At 43.8% G+C, this 19,455-nt stretch overlaps 1 protein-coding gene across 3 annotated transcripts in view; it reads right to left on the bottom strand.

The window, feature by feature from the left end:
* Positions 1–19,455, bottom strand: part of ABCA1 (ATP binding cassette subfamily A member 1) — a 93,468-nt gene that overhangs the window by 61,266 nt on the left and 12,747 nt on the right. For all 3 annotated transcript variants that reach the window (XM_061364959.1, XM_061364958.1, XM_061364960.1), the window contains exons 2-5: positions 16,150–16,300; positions 11,064–11,157; positions 7,129–7,270; positions 6,111–6,232 (exon numbers count right to left, since the gene is read on the bottom strand). In XM_061364959.1, coding sequence (XP_061220943.1) covers positions 6,111–6,232; positions 7,129–7,270; positions 11,064–11,157; positions 16,150–16,215 — 424 coding nt within the window. In that variant the 5' untranslated portion in view covers positions 16,216–16,300. The remainder of the gene's footprint in view (positions 1–6,110; positions 6,233–7,128; positions 7,271–11,063; positions 11,158–16,149; positions 16,301–19,455) is intronic.

Here is a 19,455-nt window from a genome sequence, read left to right as displayed (position 1 = left end):
TGCTAATTGTAGATATGGGCCCTGCTGGCTTCCCAGCATGCAGGCAAACCATTAGCTGGCACGAGATCTTAAAGTAACCAAATTGCCAGTGCAGCCCTTCACCAGCGCAGTCCAATGTTGACGACATGCTTGTGATTCTCCTCATGTTTTTTAAATAGGGTTCGTAGTCTTCTGTAATAGAATTCTCATAAATTTTCAACCTTCTGTCACCTAGTATAGTACTGACACTGCAGCAAGGCCAGATTTAACATAACACTGAATAAGTTTTTTCAATTCCACTTTCAAAGGGGTTTCAGTCTTTGCCTCCCAAATCCATACCTAGGATCCTAGCTGCCATAATTCTAAACCTGTCACTTCAAAAGCATCTCAGCAAAAAGGAAGTTCAGACCAAACCCAGGAACTAAAGCCCAGCTGTGCAGAATCTGAAGACACATTACAGGCACTTCAGATGCACATTACACTCTGTTTACCCACTTCAACCTCTAACCAAAGTCATGCAATAACAATGCTATTACAAAGAAACCTCTGAAAGTTCATGGACAGCCCCATGGGAAACAAATATGATTCTCCTGGTAATAGATTGAATGCTGCAGCAGGCCTTTGTGACTAAACCTCTATCAACATCATTTTATTACTTCAATCTCACTTCTGGCTTTGAAGTATTAAGGAAAGCAGAAGTAGTCTTTACTGAAGGTGCTAACTATGCAAATGCGTAATTCAGCAAATATCATGCCACCTTACTAATAAAAGCAACACACAACCTGAGTGCCATAAGAAATCTTCTCTACCCTTGCATATCTCTTGACTATCAGCCTCCCAGTTTCAGTTTAGGACAGTAAAAAATAATGGTCCCACTGGACTCCCACAGAGGCTGTTGCCGCTATCTGTAGTAAAAGACCTTTCAGGTTTTTCTAGAAGAGTTGCAGTCACCCACACAACTTCCATTCACATACCAAAAAAAGCCTAAATCAAATCTAAGGAGTCTCAAGTCTGTGCCTGTTCAGTGACCCAGTGACTTAAATAAAAAACTAATTAGGCAAATATAGAAAATTGCCATGAGTACCCAAATCTCCTACCTGCCTGACCAACACAGCACACTACAAAACCCTTTGCACAACGCAAGTATCTAGTACCGGGAGCTTGTTCTACTTGCTCTGTCCCTGACAGATCGCATCTGACCAAAGCAGAAGTCACACTGGGCTCCTCTTGGCTGAATGCTTTCGGCTGGGAGGCAGCATCAGCCAGGAGTGCTATGGGGAGTTCTGCTGAGGGCTAATACAAAATGCTGAAAATCACGAAGTAAAGCAGCCTTCCTGCCCACCCCTACGAGTCAAGATCTCTCTACCAATACCACAAGGCAGAATTTTTGGCACCATTTTCCCAGCCTCAAGGAATGAGAAGGACTTTGCGTGTCACCATGGGGTGGTAGATCAGAGAGCCCAGCCATGTATTTACGTGCAGCCATGCAATGGCAGGAATGCCACTCTGCAGTGCCTGGTGTCTGCAGGTGTTTCCGGGGGTGAAGGCCAACTCTACATATGGCTTATTAGTCCTCCTTCTCGCCTGGCTGGTTTTTGCTAGGATCCTTCCCCAGACAAGTCAGGGAGGAAGCCACCTTAATTAGGGAGAGGTAGGCAGATATAAGGATCCATCTGAATATTTAGCTTGAAGGCATGGGGTCATTTCTGTTAGGAAGACACTGAGGAGGGAGTCAGCTATCACCTTAACATCATCTAGGTAAAACACCCTGTTTTTCTGAGCACCGTGATAATCACACAGCAGCACACATGACACCAGAAAGCCTCTCCTAAGATTACTCTTCAGCCTAAGCCCCTCATCATCCTTCTGTGTTAAATAAAAGTAGCACTGTTAGCAATGACCAGAGAGGCTGCAAACTCCTTCAGTCCCAACATTTGTCTGTACAGCAGCATGCAACATCAGCAGAGAATGCTAGGTAGCTGGAGTTCCTTCTAAACCACAAGCAATACTAATCCAGCAAACAACTGGGAAAAGCAGGACATGTGGAACAATAGCCTGAGAACTGATGCAATTTTAGGTGATGTTTGTTTCCCTCTGCCTATTTCATTGCTCCACTTTTGTTTAGTTGGATTGGTTTCAAGGAAAATAGAAACATGCCCTTTGGGATCACTGAAAACTAAGAGCAATGAAGTAAATAACCATCTAGACTAGCTGATACGTGCAACAGTTAGCAACAACCAAAGAAGGTGGCTTTAATGTTAACCTGTTGATTTATTACCCCATGGCACTGCAGAACAAAGTATTGGGGAGCCCTGTAGAGAGAAGGAAGAAAAATTGTGCGCCATAGCCAACAGCAAGCTGTATCTCCACCTTTCAAAACAGAAGGAAAGCTTGTTTCTTGCAAACACTATCTCCTGCCAAAATGGCATTGAAGCCAGTTGCAAATCCAGTGCTTGCAAGCAGTGAGTCAAACCTACTTGCAGGTGGCAATCCCAGCAGCCATATCATGCTCTTGGAAGTGCCATCACCAAGGTCTTTGACTCTGTGTTCTGGTTTGTACTCTGACTTATCATGACTTTTGAAGACCTTGGTGACATCTCTGGACAGAGATGTAACAAGAGTTGGGAAGGAAAGGGCACCTGGCACCTGCCTGCAAAATTGATTATGTTAAGGTATGTGTGTGCCTGCACGTAGATTTCACTGCTCGAGGCTTGTTGAACATGGCCACAGGACAGCAGCACCCATACAGCATGATAACTGCCTGTGCTGAACAACCTCACATCACCCATTAGTACTTCATCCCAGACAGAAAACGTGCTACATGAAGGAGGGGTGGGCTGTTCCGTACTGGTAACACATTCCTGTCTCTCCGCCAGAGAGCTCTTGTGGAGATCAGAGCAGCAGAGAGAACAGGAGACACTCCTCAAGCTCCTGGACAAACAATCCTGTTATGAGCAGCTACCTCCCATCTCATCAAAAGGTGAATGAGATATAAAGCCTGTCGGCATGAGTGCACAGCACTGCCTTAACAAAACCTTAGTGTCCCAACTTGTCTTTAACCAAGACACTGACTCACAGGCACCACTGTGTAAGCACCCTGCCCATCTGCTGCAAGTCTCCCTTCTGCAGGGCTCAGCATATGCCTAATTTCAAACCAATCAATATTAACTGTCACACCTTGAACACTGGTTTATGAGGTTGTTTTAAAGCTTGAAATGAAAGGACTTAGGCAGATTCAAACATCTGAAACTAAATACAGACATCCATGCTTTGAATGACTAGCATTAGAACAAAATCTGTACCACAGCTCCAATCTGTGTGCTAGTGGAAGATCACATCCTGAAGCCTGTTTCAAAGCCAGGAGGCAGCCATGGGAAGCATATATTGGAGCAGGCCATCACACCAGAACAAGGGTATGAGGGAGCTGCAGAGACTCCACAATTAGGGAGCATAAAGCATGAGCTGCAAAGCTGCATCTGTCTGGACCACGTGGCTTCAGGTGCAGGCCAGAGCTAGGACAACGGTGATACTACAAATGTTTCCAATTATTAGCTCATAAGGTAATCAGCATTCCTGCTAATTGGCAAAATACATGTATAAAGGCAGTGCTTTCAGATTTGGAGGTGTGCTTACATCTGACATCTACTCCTACTGTCATCTTACATTTCCAGCCACTGGAGAAACCACTGGAGAAAATGCCCCTGAAACTAAAACATCTAAGCATCTCTCAGACCTCACTGTATACAACAGTTGAAGGCTTGACCTGTAGTTCCTTTCTTTGCACAGGAATTAAGCACTGCTAAGCACAAATACACAAGTACTTGTAAGAACAGAACATGCTGCTTTATGCATGATGTCAGAGAATGAATCAGCAGCCAAGCAGAGGGCAGCAAGGACCCTCAAGATGGAGGCTTTGTGTAATGAGCATATCATGAAAAGGACAAACAGGCTTTGTTCCCTTTCCAACAGTGGGCATTCTGTCATTCCAATGGAGAGATTTGATTTTTTTATTACACATTTGAAATGTTTTATTACAGAAATACAATCTTTGATGACTGAGTCTGAGGCATATTTCTGCAGCCAGTCTGGTAGTCTTTATAGTATAGAGAAATGTGAGCCTTCTAACTTTCGACTGGTACAATACTCTATGCAAGATGCTTCTTGGAATCACTCCTCCCCCTCAAACCTTCCCAGCAATGAGAGTTTCAGCTTATGGCTTTGATTAAGTTTTCTTGTAAATGCCCATGCCTGACATTCACTGCATGTTTCAATACATAACACCAGTGCCTACTCTCTTTGGAAGAGTCCACTTGCAGATACTACTGCAGGCACGAAGTGTAAAATCCAGTAACAACAATATATGTCATTCTGACAAATTAAGATCTCCATGAAAAAACTGCATTAAACCTCTCCTTGGGAAATAACAATCTTGGCTCACTTTGGCTGTGCTCATTATGTGTCCGTTTCTGGGCAAACTGTTCATTCTGCATGTTCTCCCCTTTAAATTGCTGCATATTTGGGTAAAAGCATGACAATGCCACTTAAACAAGGGGAACCCAGCACTATGGGTATTGAGCCCAGTAAGGAAGGGAGTAACTTATATGTAAATTAAAGCATAAGCTTATGCTCAAAAGGTCAGTAGACCACAGTATCACCTGCAGATATGATCCCATCAGGATTCTGCACAGCTCTGAAGAGGGGAGATAAAGGTTACATATCCAAGCCAAATCCCTTGCACAATTTGTGTCTGTGCATACAGCCAGCACACATCTGCCAACCTGACACTAGCAATACAGATTATTTCAAAATGACCCACAATGTACTGAGCAGCACACGAAAGGATGTAAAAAACCTACTAGCTCTGCTTTAAAAGCATGCTCAGGCCACGTCAGACATTAAACTATTCACATCACACCAGGTCAGGTGCTTTTGTTCCTGGAGCCTGCTAAGCCAGGAGAAATGAAGAGAGCTCAGAAGAACTCTCACAAACACAAAGCCAGGGACAGCTTTCATAAAATGCTGAAGTACCACTACATTCTAAGAGCTCCATGTGCTTGGATAGAGACTCCACATGCCTGGATAGAGATTGTAGGTGAAAACACTTGATGGCTGTGTTCCCATCTCTATTTCCCTGGTGTTCTAAACCATTACTTTCTATCCTTTCCAGTGAACACATGCAGCACTAACACAGCAGCCAAGAGGAATAACCTTTCAGAGAAGAGTACCCCAAAAAACTCTAACAAGCTGCCATGTCAGGGAGATCCAGCAATAACATGAGAACTGCCACATTTCCTGAGGCTGGGCAGAGCTGCTTCATGTCCCAGCTCTGCTGCAAGCTTCCTGAGTGATCTCACCCTAGTCTCTTATTCATCTGCACGAGACAGGAAGGCACTCGAGACCTTCCTGCACAAGCTAAAAGTGGGAAGATTCTCCTTTCTTATGGCAAATGAAGCTGTGCAAGCCCCAAAGACAAAACATTTTCTTTTGGACCCTGCCCTTCAAAATTCTGCCAGACCATAGCAGAGATTGAAGCATCCTTCACCAAAGAGTTATACAGAAATAAAAAAAAAAAACAAAAAACCAAAAAAACACCAAACAAACAAACAAAAAAGGAAATAAGAGACTTTACTCTCTGATAATTATCAGCTCTGAGTTTGTAAACTGCTGGCCAATATCAGCTCTTCTGCAACTGTGTTCTTCCAGCACACTTCTCTCTGGAGCTCAAGGGACAGAGCAGTACATTGTGGCTATATTGTGTTGGCTGCTTCACTGACAAAATAGCAAAATGACTAGTGTTTTCCAAAAAGACACACTTCTTGGACTCCTTTGAGAGAGGCAGCATTTTAACTGACTTCAGTAGGCTGAACATGGTAATTTCACATTCAAAAAAGCTGCTATTCTTGGCATTACAGACCATCCCTTTTCTCTTCTGCTGAAAAAGCTAAAGGGCACACAAAGCTCTGACACAAGAGAAGCTTAAGGTACTTCTGCAGGACTGGAAAGGGTTTTGTAAGCTGTAAATTCTGACTGTGCATGTTCCCATTGTGGTACATTTCAGAAGTTCACACACATGCAGAATTAACCAGAGCAGAAATACCAGATGTAGGTGGCTCTTTTTACCATGCCATTACCTGCCCCAGAGGAATTTCCAAACTTGCGCAGTTTTCCCAGGACCTTCTGGACATCCCGTATGCTCGTATCCTGTTGGCTGTACAAAAGCAACCTCTTGGCATCTGAGAACAGGCGGGAAACACTGGTGACAGGAAAACACAAAAACAACCAGCAGCCGTCAGCTCTCTGAGCCAGCACCCATAGATACCGTTTCACATCCCAGTTCCAAACTTCAGCCCCTTCCAGTTACGCCACTGCCCTCTCCAGTACAATGAGCCCTTTCTTCAGTGACCACCCCAAGACAATCAAAGGAGCCCAGTAAATGATGGCTGCTAATGCAAGGTCAAATAAAGTTACATCAGGAAAACCTCCATGCATTTGAAAGCATTTACTTAAGATGGGGATGGAGAGGGCCTCCTGCTGCCTGTAAACTGCTTCCTCTTAGCAGCACAGTAATTAAAATATGTTCTTGCTCCTTTCAAATGCTCCTACAAGTTGCAGACAGATTTTACCCTGCATTAAGCCTAGCTAGCCTAGCAGTATGAGTACAGCAAGCAAGGCAGGGTGCGAGGAAGCTGGCCATAAATTGAGCTTTATGCAACACATTAGCAAGCAATAAGTGACAGATGTCAGGGAGCATCCCCCTGACTTGCTGTTTAACAGCCTTGGTCTACACTGTCCATCTCAGAGGTTCATTAACCAAGGAAAGAGGCCCTCTGAAAAAACAACTTGTATCTTGCCTTTTTATGGGCCAAATTCTGAGCAACTGATAAGAGAATGGACTTAGTCCTCACCCAGAGGTAAAACAGGGCTTTTCATTCACCAAGAGCTTCAACTGCTTGGACTCAAGGACACTGCACATATACCAGCTGCCTGCTAAGCCCCCTGAACTTGGTAGCAAGCTTGGTACTTCAGTGGCAACAGGAACAGCAAAACCCTTGACAGTGTAACGTTATATAGCTAGCTGGCGACTTCCAGGTATCCATTCTCCATGTGCTCCTCTAAGAACAGAGGTGAGGAAGAAGCAGGCAGACTCACATAGAGGCATTGAAGTTCCCAACGATACCAGGGGATTCCCCAGGAGTCGGGTAGCGGAAACAAGGGTTGTTGGCATTGCAGATGATCCCCTGTATCCATGGCAAGGTCCCTGCTGAAGGCATAGCTTTGTTTGGGAAGTGACCTAGAACAGAAACACAAGAGTTAGCAGACAGAAACACAGGATACAAGCCACTACTACACAGCATTGCATTTGAGGGGCAGTGCTAATCCTGTGATGGTTATTGCCCCAGATGGCTTGTAAGAGAGCAGAACAGCCAACACTAAGAAGGGCTGAGCTCATGTTAAGTTCCCCACACTTTTCTAGCCTCCTCCACTGAAAACCTACACCTTGGTAAGCCTATAGGAGAAGCTCTTTGCTAGTGTCATCTTTGCAGCAGTGCTTTCAGCCACACTTACTAGGATATAGTACTTTTTGCTGAGGAATGCCCGACAGTAGGCAACTCCGATGCCTGGCAGTGGTGAGCACATGCACACATCCATTCCAACCTGCTGTGCTCCTCCAGATTGCATGCTTAAATAACACAAGAATTTGGCTTGAGGCCACTTGGACAACCCCCGGTCAGAATCTGGGCTCTGAATACACCTAACATTTCTATTCAGTCCTTCTGGTTTTCAGAATCAGCCCACCTCAACTGCACATACTGTAAACACCAAGCAAAGGCTCAGTGAATGTGGGGTGGGTGACTACATTTGTTTCCCTAACCATGCCATTGCTGTCCCACACTAGCTTGATTTCCAGTCAGTATTAAAACTTCAGAGTTCCTTAAACATTCAGGCATCTGCCTGCCACTTTTCAAACCTTTATGCTGAAGTCTGACTCTTGCTGCTAAAGACCTACTTAAATCATAGCCCAGGTTTTATGTCCTGTTTACGTTCTGCATTCCAGTCAAGAATTAAAGCAGTAACAAACTACTAGTGGCCAGTATGCCACTTAGGCACTTCTGAATCCCTTAACCTCCAGCAACGGGGGAAGAAAGGCTTCCCTTGCACCTTATACAAGCTGTTAGGCTGCTTTCTGCAACTGAACTCACTTCTTCAACCCCACACAAGGGAGGGGAGCACAGAGAAAAGTTGTGCCCCTTCCTCACTGTCTCTCACAGCTACTTAAAGCAGTTGCTCAAGGCTTTGACCAAGCAATGCACATTGTCTCCTCTGGTGCCCACCTTGCCCTCACAGCATGCCTGCAATCAAATGGCAGGGGCAGCTCCCTACCTCCACAGCCACAATGGACATACCAAAGCCACAGGAGGAAGAGAGGTCAAAGCTGACAAACTACAGCAAGGCTGATTAATGTAGAAGGCTGAAGGAAAGCAGGGAGGGTATCAACCCTCCAATGGAGAAAGCCAGAAACTCTGTCCAGGAGAAAGGTAAAGGAACCAAAGGTTCATTGTTTCCAGTACCCAGGGGACTGTTTGTCCCCAAGTTCTCTGTTTAAAATAGGAAAGCTATTTACTTGAGCTCTCTGGCTTTTGTTTCATTTTGCTCTCTTATTCTTCTTGGCTGAGGGGCTTGGGGGTAGGGAGAAAAGGGAAAATACTATGACTTTCAGATTCTTTCTGTAACATATCCAAGAAAATCACCTTCTCTTTACTTCATGTCTTTTATTTTACATGGTGAAGAACTCAAACTACTAAAAGCAGTATGAAAGAAGAGCACACATGAAGAAGAATTCAGGGTAGCTTTTTACATACAGTGATGCATGTAACAGCATTTTCTTGAGGAGTAAAGGAGGAATCTGCCAGTTTTAAGTCAGACGAGTAACAGCACACTGTATTCAATTATGCTGCTGCAAACATCTGGCTTTTCAGAGAAGACCAAAATCACTTTTTGCCAGACTTATTTCCCCCAAATGAAGTGCATTTTGAAAGCCTTAAAGGGTCACAGGAACAGAAAAGTCAAGCTGTACAAAACACAAGTCAGCAATCTTGCGCAACAGCAATTGGAGATTGCAAGACTGCAAGATGTGGACTGCACTAGAGCAAGCTGATAGAAATAAAAAGTCCTGACTGGAAACTTTGCCCATAGAAACAACCCAATCCTTGGGCTCCTCAAGCAAGAGGAGAGAACTGAAAATCTTTCCTATTTGTTGAAAAAGACAATACCATTAAAACACTGAGGCTGTCTGGAGAATATAAAACAATTGCATGCAGCTCTGTTACTGCTATCATCAGGTGTTTACCTGCAACTGATTTCATAACAGCATGCAGCACTGCCATGACAGATAACATTCCTTGTCTCCCTTAAGGCATCCACTGGGTTGCCACACAGTTCAGCATGAACTCAAGGTTTCCCTCTGTCTACCCTCTGCTCACAGTTCAGAAAAAAAATGTTCCACTATACAACACATCTGTATCTGTCAGCATATAAACGAGTGTCCAGTGAAATCAATCCAGACGACTTAAACAAAATTTACTTACCTTTTCTCAGAAGCTTTTTGAAAAAAATGAGGAGTTATCTATTAAAAAAAATGACTTAAAAAGTTACCAGATGCCCTACGCTCTACAGTTCCTCATGTCATAATAGGGAAAAGGTAGACAAAACCACTTCAGTCAACATAAATGGGAAGAAAAAAGGGCTGCAGGTGACTCAAAACTCTGCACCAGGGTGCCAGAGTAAATGATTACTAGGAGGCTAACAACTAGTAAGCTCAGTCTAAACAGCTCTACTAAAAGGCGGCTCTTGCTAGGTTTGACTTTATATACATCACTGCGACATCTAAAACAACTGCTGAGGCTGCTAGTTATTTATACCAGCTGAATAAACTGCTTATTACTTCTCTTGCTTCAATTCAGCTCCATATTACAGGTGTCTCTCCTAATACCACCATAACATTCAGTCAGAAAAGACAACTTAAATGTCATGCAGCAAAGCATGAGATTTAATTTAGGGAAGCTTCAATTACACTGCCAACCACTGCAGAAAGTGAGTTAAGCCGTACATGGACCAGCAGTGTCCAAAGTGTAATGGGAAACTGCACACATTAACACTTCAGCTTTTGAAAGGATCCTTGACAGCCTAGCAAACAGCACAAAATGCCCCAGCCGTCACAAAGAGCTACAGGGTAAGTGCTGCAAGAGCGAGTTCTTTACCTATTTTAAGGATAAAACACTTCAGGATGTCCTCCAAAGTCAGGTTATGCTGACCCTTAAGCCTTCCTTTCAGTAATCAGGCGAAGGAAAGATAAAGAAAGAGCTCTTCCATAGTCAGCTAATTGCAGTATGAGGCTGTCAACCACAGTAACATGTTGCAAATAAACAAGTCACACGTCCTGAATCAAGTGGCCACCATCACAGAGGCCTAAAAGCCATTATTTGCAGAGCAAGAATAAAAACTTTCTTTGAAAGAAAAGCCAAAATATGCCCATTTTAAAAGGTAAAGAAAAAAAGTGGAATAGCTTTTCCCCACAAATGTATGACTGCTGATCTACTGAATGCAGAACTGACAGTATAATGGTTAGAAAGAATGGAATTGCTCTTGTGCTCTTTAATGTGTTACATTAATGCACATTACTGCCTGAAAATGAGATTGCTTTCTTACAGACCTGAACGTTTCTTTCTTTTTATGCTAAGTCACATACAGGCCAACAATGAGAAGTAAGACTGGGTTCTATGCTGGTTTTACAGACTTGCCAGAGTTCTACAGCAAATTCTCAGCTAATACATTATACATGTTAAAGAAAAGAGAAACATCAAGAAAAACATCCAGAATGTGTATAATTTGGAGCAAGTTTAACATGTCAGAACACACTGCAGTCCCCAGGGTGGAAGGAAAGGAACCATTAAAACTTCTCTAGAGATTTCTGAATGAAGTACAGAACCACTGCCCCTGCTCTTTGTGTCTTGCCAGCTGCATTATTACCTTTTAACTACGGAACAACCACCATTCTGGGTACAGCTGCTGTGTCTGGTACTTACATTCATGCTGCTCGTAGGGCGGATATGAAAGTCTTACAGAGATCAAGATGAAGAAGATAAACAGAGGCCAGGCAACTTCAATCAGCAGCTGGAACTGGAAACAACAAAGAAAATATTAAGACATCATATTCAAAATACAGGACAGAAGAGAGTTACCAGGACAATCTGCTTGTAAGTCAGGACAGTAGTGCAAGTATTGCTTCGCTTCACATTGCCTATGCATTCCAGAATCGAGAACTTTGTTCCTCCAGCTTCAGAGGATAATCTGCAAAGAATTACAGACTTTTCTCAATGATATGTGCCAGTTATTGGACTAAACTGGATGTGCTTAAGGGCTATTTCTGGCTTTTCGTAGTTCTTTTTGTTCCCTGACTGAAAGAAACTTTCTAGTGAATCTTCCAAAACTGAGCTGGATTTTGGCCTCATATTTTAAAAGAAGTAGGAAGAAATTGCATCCCGTTCTCACAGTAAACCATTGAGCTTCTACACCCCAATATATTTCAGGCACATGAATTGTGCCAGTGCACAGCTATGCCAAATCTTTCCATTTCAGCGCTGCATAAGTATATTGGTATCAGGAAAGCAGAGCTGCTAAAATTAAGCTTATACTTCATTTCTGATTTGTTTTAGTACACATTTGCTCCCAAAGATAGGCACTGACTGATTCAGGATACCTACAGACAGCCAACGGGTGTCAGGTAAAGATCAAGAACTCAGTTATTTAGAGGGACAAGACAAGAATATAAGAAAGGTCTGCTATTAAATGGAGAGCATTTTTTCAGACAGGAAATTGAAGCACAAAAAAATTCACTAGGATGTGCTGCATCCCATGGAAGCATGTGGATGGGCAAAGCAACGCTTCAGCCTACAGCTTCTGAGACACAAGCTGAGGTTTCCCAGGCTTGAGCTTCACCAGCTGTACCCCTACGTTCCCACTCCAGAAAGGCTGCCTAAACATACATTTAAGGCAAGCCATGAGAAAATGGAAACAGAAAGCTTTTAATGCTGCTACTTCTTTTGTTTTTCCTCCTTTGGGAAAAGGAAACCAGAGCGTTTTCTTAGGTAAAGAGAAAACTTTTCACCTTCTTTCCTAGAAAACCCCATCTTTTCTAAATATAATGTCTACAACATTCTTATTAAAAGCCAGATAGGGTAAGACCTGCACCCCAGTGGGATACAGAATCCCTGCAAACACATTTTCCCATGTTACGCCATTAACAGCTAAAATTAAGCTCTTGACACTCAGCACAAGACACTCCATGCAAACTTTGAGATAAGACTTCTAGGTCACTGTCATACCTCAAAAAAAATCTCACACTGTAATAACAGCACATTAAATCAAATTAAAGCAAATGCCACTTGATCCATCTAAGATGGCTCTTCACAGACACCCTTAATGGCTTGCATCCAACCAATAGCAACCCTATCTGGAAGACATAGGAATTGAGCATCAGAGTCTCCCAGGCACATGTGGTAACAGTGCCAGGCTCTGTAGGATGAGTCTGGGATACTGTTTTCATGCACATACTGTATGAAAACTGGATAAGACACACTAAAAACGACGCCAGGCAGATGCCTCATTATCTTTGGTCTTTGTTTGTACAATAAACAATGTAGTGGTGGCACAAATATACCCATCAACAGTCATAGCCTGCTTCCTTCTGCACTAAACAGTAGTCTGGCTCCCAGAGGTCAGATGCTTAGAGCTAGGGCACTGACAACTTGTCTGTTCCTTCCCTTTTCAGGATCCCCTCACAGCTGCTGCCAGGATGGTATAGCAGACCTTTTCCTCCTCCTGACACAACAGTGGCTGTGAAACCAGGACAAGTCATTTTCTTCTCCAGGTTCAATGCCCATGCTTTGGCACACATCACAGCCCTCTGCCACTCAGGGTGTAGGGAAGGAGCATGCAATTGCTGTTTGGGGAAGTGTGGCATCAGCTGGGCTTGTGGAGGTTTCTCAGGGTGATCAAAATAGATAGCCTCTCACAGTCCTGCTGCTGCCACAGGATCAGTGAGGAAATGCTGCCCTTGAGATCAAGCCCTGGCTTGCTCAGAGAAACATCAGCCCCAGTGACACCACACTGGGGTGGGCAGTGGTGTCCAAACAGCCCTGTTGTTGAAGCAGTAGCCTGTCCAACTACACAGAGAGCTCCTCAAAAGAGAAGCTTCTCAAAATCATGCCTGATTATGGTTAATTACACAGTCATGAAGGTAACCACATGCAGGCTACAAGCACAGTGCCATATGCCTCTGCACACGTATGTCTAACTTCAGACTGACAGGCTCAGGGGAAGACAGAGAAAGAAGGGATGCAGCTTGGACTGACTCACTTGCGCCTTCACAGCTGAAGACTTAAAGCTTCATGACAGCTATTGAAATGCCCTTAGTGAGTGACAGCTGGCAACTTCTGTACCAGAATCTTGCGTGGGGTCAAGCTCAGTGTCTCAGCAGCATTTCAATAGTTTAGATTCCCTGGCTAGCCTCTTGCACCGCTCAACAAAAACTGAGTTCTCTTGCTTTGCTCCTAAAGGTCAGTATGTTCCTTCCCTAACACTTCCTGACCTTCCTGTGACAGCATTTTTCATTCATTGTGGTCTTTACAAAGGAAGAAAGACAAGATACTGAAGGGGACATGTCCCACTCAGGTTCATACTAAGTAGATACTGGAAATTAAGTCCCCTTTCATGTTGAAACTGCTAGACCTGCCCGGAAAAAATAGTGAAATAATCTTCAAATCTCCAACCCCTCTGCCACTCCTGCTCCATCTGAAGTTGGAAGAACATCCTATTTGCACTGGGCAGGTGAATCCAGAGGCAGCATTCAGCCAAGCACAAACTGCTCCTGATTTTACTGAGGCTAGTCCCCAAAGCATGCCAAATTTATACCAGTTGGCTGATGACACAGGATACCATTAAATATTGAGATCTACACTGTGTCAACAGGAAACCTGTTGAGCAAGAACTAACCAAACTATCACCCCATCTCGCTGTCAACCACACTCATCACCTTTGTGGCCCAGTTTCAGTGCAGGGGACTATCAGCAGCTGACCAGTTCGAGGCATCTCCTCATTCACAAGACAGCAGGGAGAATACGTGTTTTTACGCAGTGAACTCCAAACATGATTTTTCTTTCTCTGTCTCTGTAAACTCCTTCCCCCGCACTCCAGTGCCACTGGAAGTTATCCAGTACAAAGTAACACTTGGAATTGCACACGTCAGGGTGAGCTTTGAACCCCAGCTTTCGCAACGCAGCCCAAACTCACAGCAGCCAAGGCAGAGGGCTCAGTGGGAAGCAAAGGCTAGCCCACACTTCTTGTGGGAAGAAGGGTAAGGATCAAACTACTGCCGGGCTACCTCTTCAGTAAGTACAAATGGGATAAGCCATCACCAGCACAACCAGCTCAAGGACAACAGTCTCCTAAAAGGAAAAACAACAGCTAAAACTGCTCATCCATGAGAACAGTGTGGTGAGATGTTCTGCTACTCTTCTGCCCTTTTCTGCTAAATGGTCTTCCCATCCTGACACCTTCAGGCAAAGCCCAAATGGGAACCAGTAATGAGAAAAACCCTACAAATACAGGAACCCCACAAAAACAAGCAATGTCTTAGGCCTTCATTGCGAATTGACTGATAATCCCAGTGTGAAACAGAGACTATGAGCAGTGTGAAGTCTCAACCCTTTAGGCTACTTGATGGGAAACTGATGGAGAAGCTGCCAGAAAGTACCAAGGAATAGCTAAGCAGATCCAAGATCATGACAAACCTACAAGCAGGAAGACCTTTTTCACTGACACATGCTCAGCCTACTGCTAATATCTATCACATAGATACTACTGCCATCACTCGCAGCTCTGTAACCACAGAGGCACACAGGAAAAACGAAAGACACCATCGGCTTCCTCTGTCTGGTTTTATTTAAGAATGGACTAATTCGAGCTCAGTTCACTGGACACAAGCCTCAGTCAGACACCTGAGCAACGACTTCAGGGACTGTCTCTGTCTCTAGTGGTGAATATGATAGCCTCCCTTGTGACTCCAAGCTTCTAAAACAACCCAGCCCCAACCAGCTGGCAAGCACCCTGACATTTGCAGGGTTGAGAAGCTTATCAAAGAGACCACTTTCCACTCACCACTTCAGTAACTCATGTTCCCTTCACATTCCCTACTCATGCCACCTCAAGGTCATATCTAACAGGACAGATCCTCTGCAGAGGCCCATTGTACAGGACATGCCGTTGTCCAACACAGTTATATCCCCTAAATCCCTGAAGGGCAATTAGCACATTTTTTCCTGGCTTTTAGCTGCCTGCAGGAGTTACAGCATTCTGTGAGGTCTCATTAATGCAAAGGTGGAAGAATTTTAAGAACACCATACTGGATTCAGGCTCTTGTGCCTTTGTCCCCACAGAAAAACTCTGACTGCATATTGTCTAACAGGTGCATTCCCACACTGCTAACAGATGGCGAGGCTAGAACTTAAACTAATCAGAATGCACCTTGGTAGAAAAACATCAATTGTCTGAATTTGTCTTCACGCCAATGTAACATGTCTCATTCCAGTTCCTTAAAGTATACCTCCTGTGGTAAAATTACACAACGGGCTTGGGTTTCTCTCCCTGATTGAAAATGCCTGCTATTGCCTCCACCACTTCTGTCATTAGGAAATGGCACAATTATGCTGTTGTTGCAGCTTACAGCAGTCAAAAGCTTTTAGACTGGAACGCACACCACAGCAGTCTGGCAATGCCTCACCTGCAGAGCAGAGCAGGGCATAGCACAGGTTTTCATTTAACATCTTCCTTGCTGCACATGGCAGTGATACACCCTCTCTGCCATGGTCTGACATGAGTATTTCATTATTCCAACACTCTCTCCTGCTGGGGTTCAGGACGGAAGTCTTGAGCACCTTCAACCCCCTGGTTTCTGTCCACCCGCCACTCTTCAATTTGATTTGGGTGTTTTCAAAGGCAGATCAGTTGTTCTGCTAGGGACCACTAGAGATAAAACATTAAGATACAAGATGCTTCCCTGTAGATACAAGGCTACAACTTAGACCTTAAAAAAATGCTTTGGCTAATACTTACAGTCTGTCGTCTTCTGTAGGTGAAGTTCTTCCATAGCAGCAATCCCAGCTGTGTCCAGAAAGCCATCTTCCGTCAGCAAAGCCTAACAGCTTGCTCCCGTTGTGCAGCAGCAGTGGCAGTCCACAGCAGAGATGATGTGGCTGGGCATTAACTAGGGGAAAAAAAAAGAAAAGAAAAAAAAGAAAAAAAAAAAGAGTTGAAAGGGAAAAGCTGTATCAGTCAGAGCAGAAAAGGCACTAGTCCTTTCCTACCCGATGCATTCCAGCCAAGTCTCATGGGTCTCAGTAAGATCAGACTTAGACTCACTGTCTCTTACCTCAGAGATCCAAGGCACAAAAGAATGCAATACCTGACTGACAACAATTTGCTTCTTTCCTGCCCAAAAATTCCAAGAGCAAGAACAAGGAAAAATAAATCATAGGCTTTGAAAGCTGACTTGGAGACCCTTCCTGAATGAGGCTCAACCCTACAACTCAACCTTTTGGGTTTTTTTTCAGCTTCTTTCCATATTTACTTTTACAATGGTGAAAAGCCTGATGCCAAATTATAAAAGCCTTTGTTTTGAAGTCCGGTTAACACAGCCACTTGCAGGAGAAAGTGCTATGCACTTAACAGGCAAACAACAAACATCCATTTCCTTGAAGGTGACTAACAATGGCCCTGCAGCCATTCATATTTGGATAAAATGAATGGAAAATTGCTGTTGAATCAGTGTTCAGGTTTTGTAACCACCTGGCTTCCAACACTGTTGTTAACTGGGTGCATTCAGTACACATCTTGTGAGAGTATGAGAAAGTATAAAGGGTCAAAAAACACATTAATCATTTTCGTGGCTATTAATAATAGCATTATATAGGCTTGGATACACACAGACTTCCAGGAAGATTCAGTCAAATGGAAGCTTCCTGTGTATTAGCTAAGCATCATTAAACCTTTTTACCAGAATTAATTTGGCATAGATTAATTTACTTTTGAGTGGCCTTAAGGCCACTTCAGATTAAGAGTAATTTCATCCTGAGTAGGCGTCCACAAAGGAATTTAGTTAATCCACATCAAATTATCTGATTTATGTACTTGAATACACTCTGCTGACAGGCTCAGTGTTAACAGGACAGCTAGCAGCCGATCCAAACACACAATGAGAGCACAATTCCCCAAAACATCTGTTAAGATGGGAATACACATGCTTTTGATTCTACTGTCCCACATACCCGAGCCCTATTCAGATTCAGAGTTGCATGCCTGAATGCAAACTGCATTGAAAATGTTCCCAAAATCCGTAAGTGTGCTAGGAACATAAGACTTCCCAGGAAATGCGTTGACCAGTCTTACACTGGAGATAGATAATAAATGGGAATCCTGGATGTGAGCTTTAAGTTAATGAACACTTGTGGCCTTTCAGTCTCATCCAAAAGTAAGTGACATTAATACAACAACTTGCAGACTAAAAACTTGTCTCTAACAATATAAGTCTGTGCAACAAAAAAAAGTTTCCCTAACATGACTAACAAAAACAATTAAACCCATTACACCAAGTTCTACAGATAATTACTCTGTAGTATCACAACAGGACAACAGTGCTTCTTAATGCCAGCACAGGGAAGCAAAGAACAATAACAGACACCTACAAAACCCCACAAATTGAACCTCGTGACAGCATGCAGGCAGCTGAGTGTACAGTCAGCACAGGCTCACGAACTTCTGCCACATACTGCTGTAATTCAGATTCGACTTCTACAAATGCTCCTTCACAGAAGGGTGCACAACTAACCTGACAAGAGCCTTCCTTCCCTGCCCCTGCTTCCTGCTGGTCGAAGCACCCTGACACTAACACACTCCAGCTGCACACACATCTGGCTGTTAGACAGTGAATTCCTACACACACTCAGACACCTGACAGGCTAATAGCACACCCACAACAGGGAAAAACACTGTTGTTTGTGTACAATCTCAGAGGACAATCCCTGGCTGCTGAGGACTGTGCACACATGCTCATACACCCAAAGCATACCTTTGCTTACCAGCCTGGATACACCAAGGCTTTGTAGAACCTCGTCTGCATGCCATTATTACACAAAGCTGCAATTAACATGTAACCCAGAGATGAAACCAAGTAGAGAATGTTATCTCTCCTCCTTTGTACCCATTCCACCGACCCATTTCTGCTCAGGATTCAGGTGATTTGGCAACAGTGCTTTTACTCACCCTCTGAGCAACCTGGAATACTACTCGCTTAGTGCACAAGTTCCCTGTGACCACTAACCTGGTGCAAAAACTCTTTCACTAGGAGAATTGCTCTTTTCAAGCATTTCCCCACAAGGATACTGGTCTGTGAGTCACAGACCTCCATTTGCTTTGCTGTGCTCTGCATTATGCCACAAACAGGAAGCCTTTTTGCCCGAGTCCAGTCCTGCAACCACTGGACGAGTTCAGCATACAGAAGCAGAGGACAGGAAGGGACTTCACAAGCTTCTACAATCACTGGTTTTACCTTCAGAAGGGTCTTCAGAGTACACACTCCATATTCCACCTCTACAATACCATCAATTCTCTGCAACAAGCTACTTTCCAATAGTAATTGTAATTTTCTAGCAATTACAGCCAAACACCAAAATCCATGAATATAAAGTGGAAGGAAGAGTGCAGGAAGGACCCCAGGAAGAGCCAAAGGGACCAAGCCATCAGTGTAAATACACCCAACTCTCATGCCTTAATACCCTGCACAGAGGCAGAATAAAGTTTGAATCAGTCTGTGGGGTGTTTGAACTAACCACAGCTTTAATCCACGCCAGTGAAAATCCAGACATTGGTCCTTCACAACTGCAGTCAGTCCACAGGATCGGGAACACAGAAATACTGCTTTAAGGACGATGTAGGGTACACACTGCACTAGCAAACTGTAGTGAGATAAGGCCACATATCTGATCATTTAACATATCTGAGCTGATCAGCAGAAGCCTGTACAGCCAAAGATGCAGCTGTGGCCATCTGCTTGGACTCCAGCTCTCTGGAGTTCAACTAAACTTTTTGGGGACCAAAGCAAACGTTCTGGCCTTCAAGTAAGGCTCGTTTGCCTGGACACAAGTTTCAAATGAAACAAAAATACTGATTTATAAGGACTGTGCCTGAAGACTGGAAAACCTGGCCCAGATGTAAGCACTACCAGCTAAGTCTCTACATTAAACTAGGGGACAGGATCTAATACTTGGACTAATCATCAGCAGCACCATCAGTTCAGAGTTCAGCTCTTCTTACAGCCATGACCGTTTCAAAGGCATACTCTGTCCCAGTATCTGCTATATACTA

This window comes from Neopsephotus bourkii, unplaced genomic scaffold (genome assembly GCF_033783945.1).
Source record: "Neopsephotus bourkii isolate Nb327-2 ecotype Australia unplaced genomic scaffold, CSIRO-AGI_Nbou_v1 NB_1258, whole genome shotgun sequence".
Lineage (NCBI taxonomy): Eukaryota > Metazoa > Chordata > Aves > Psittaciformes > Psittacidae > Neopsephotus > Neopsephotus bourkii.
The sequence above is the reverse complement of the archived record's forward strand: the minus strand, read 5'-3'. Positions and strand labels throughout refer to the sequence as shown.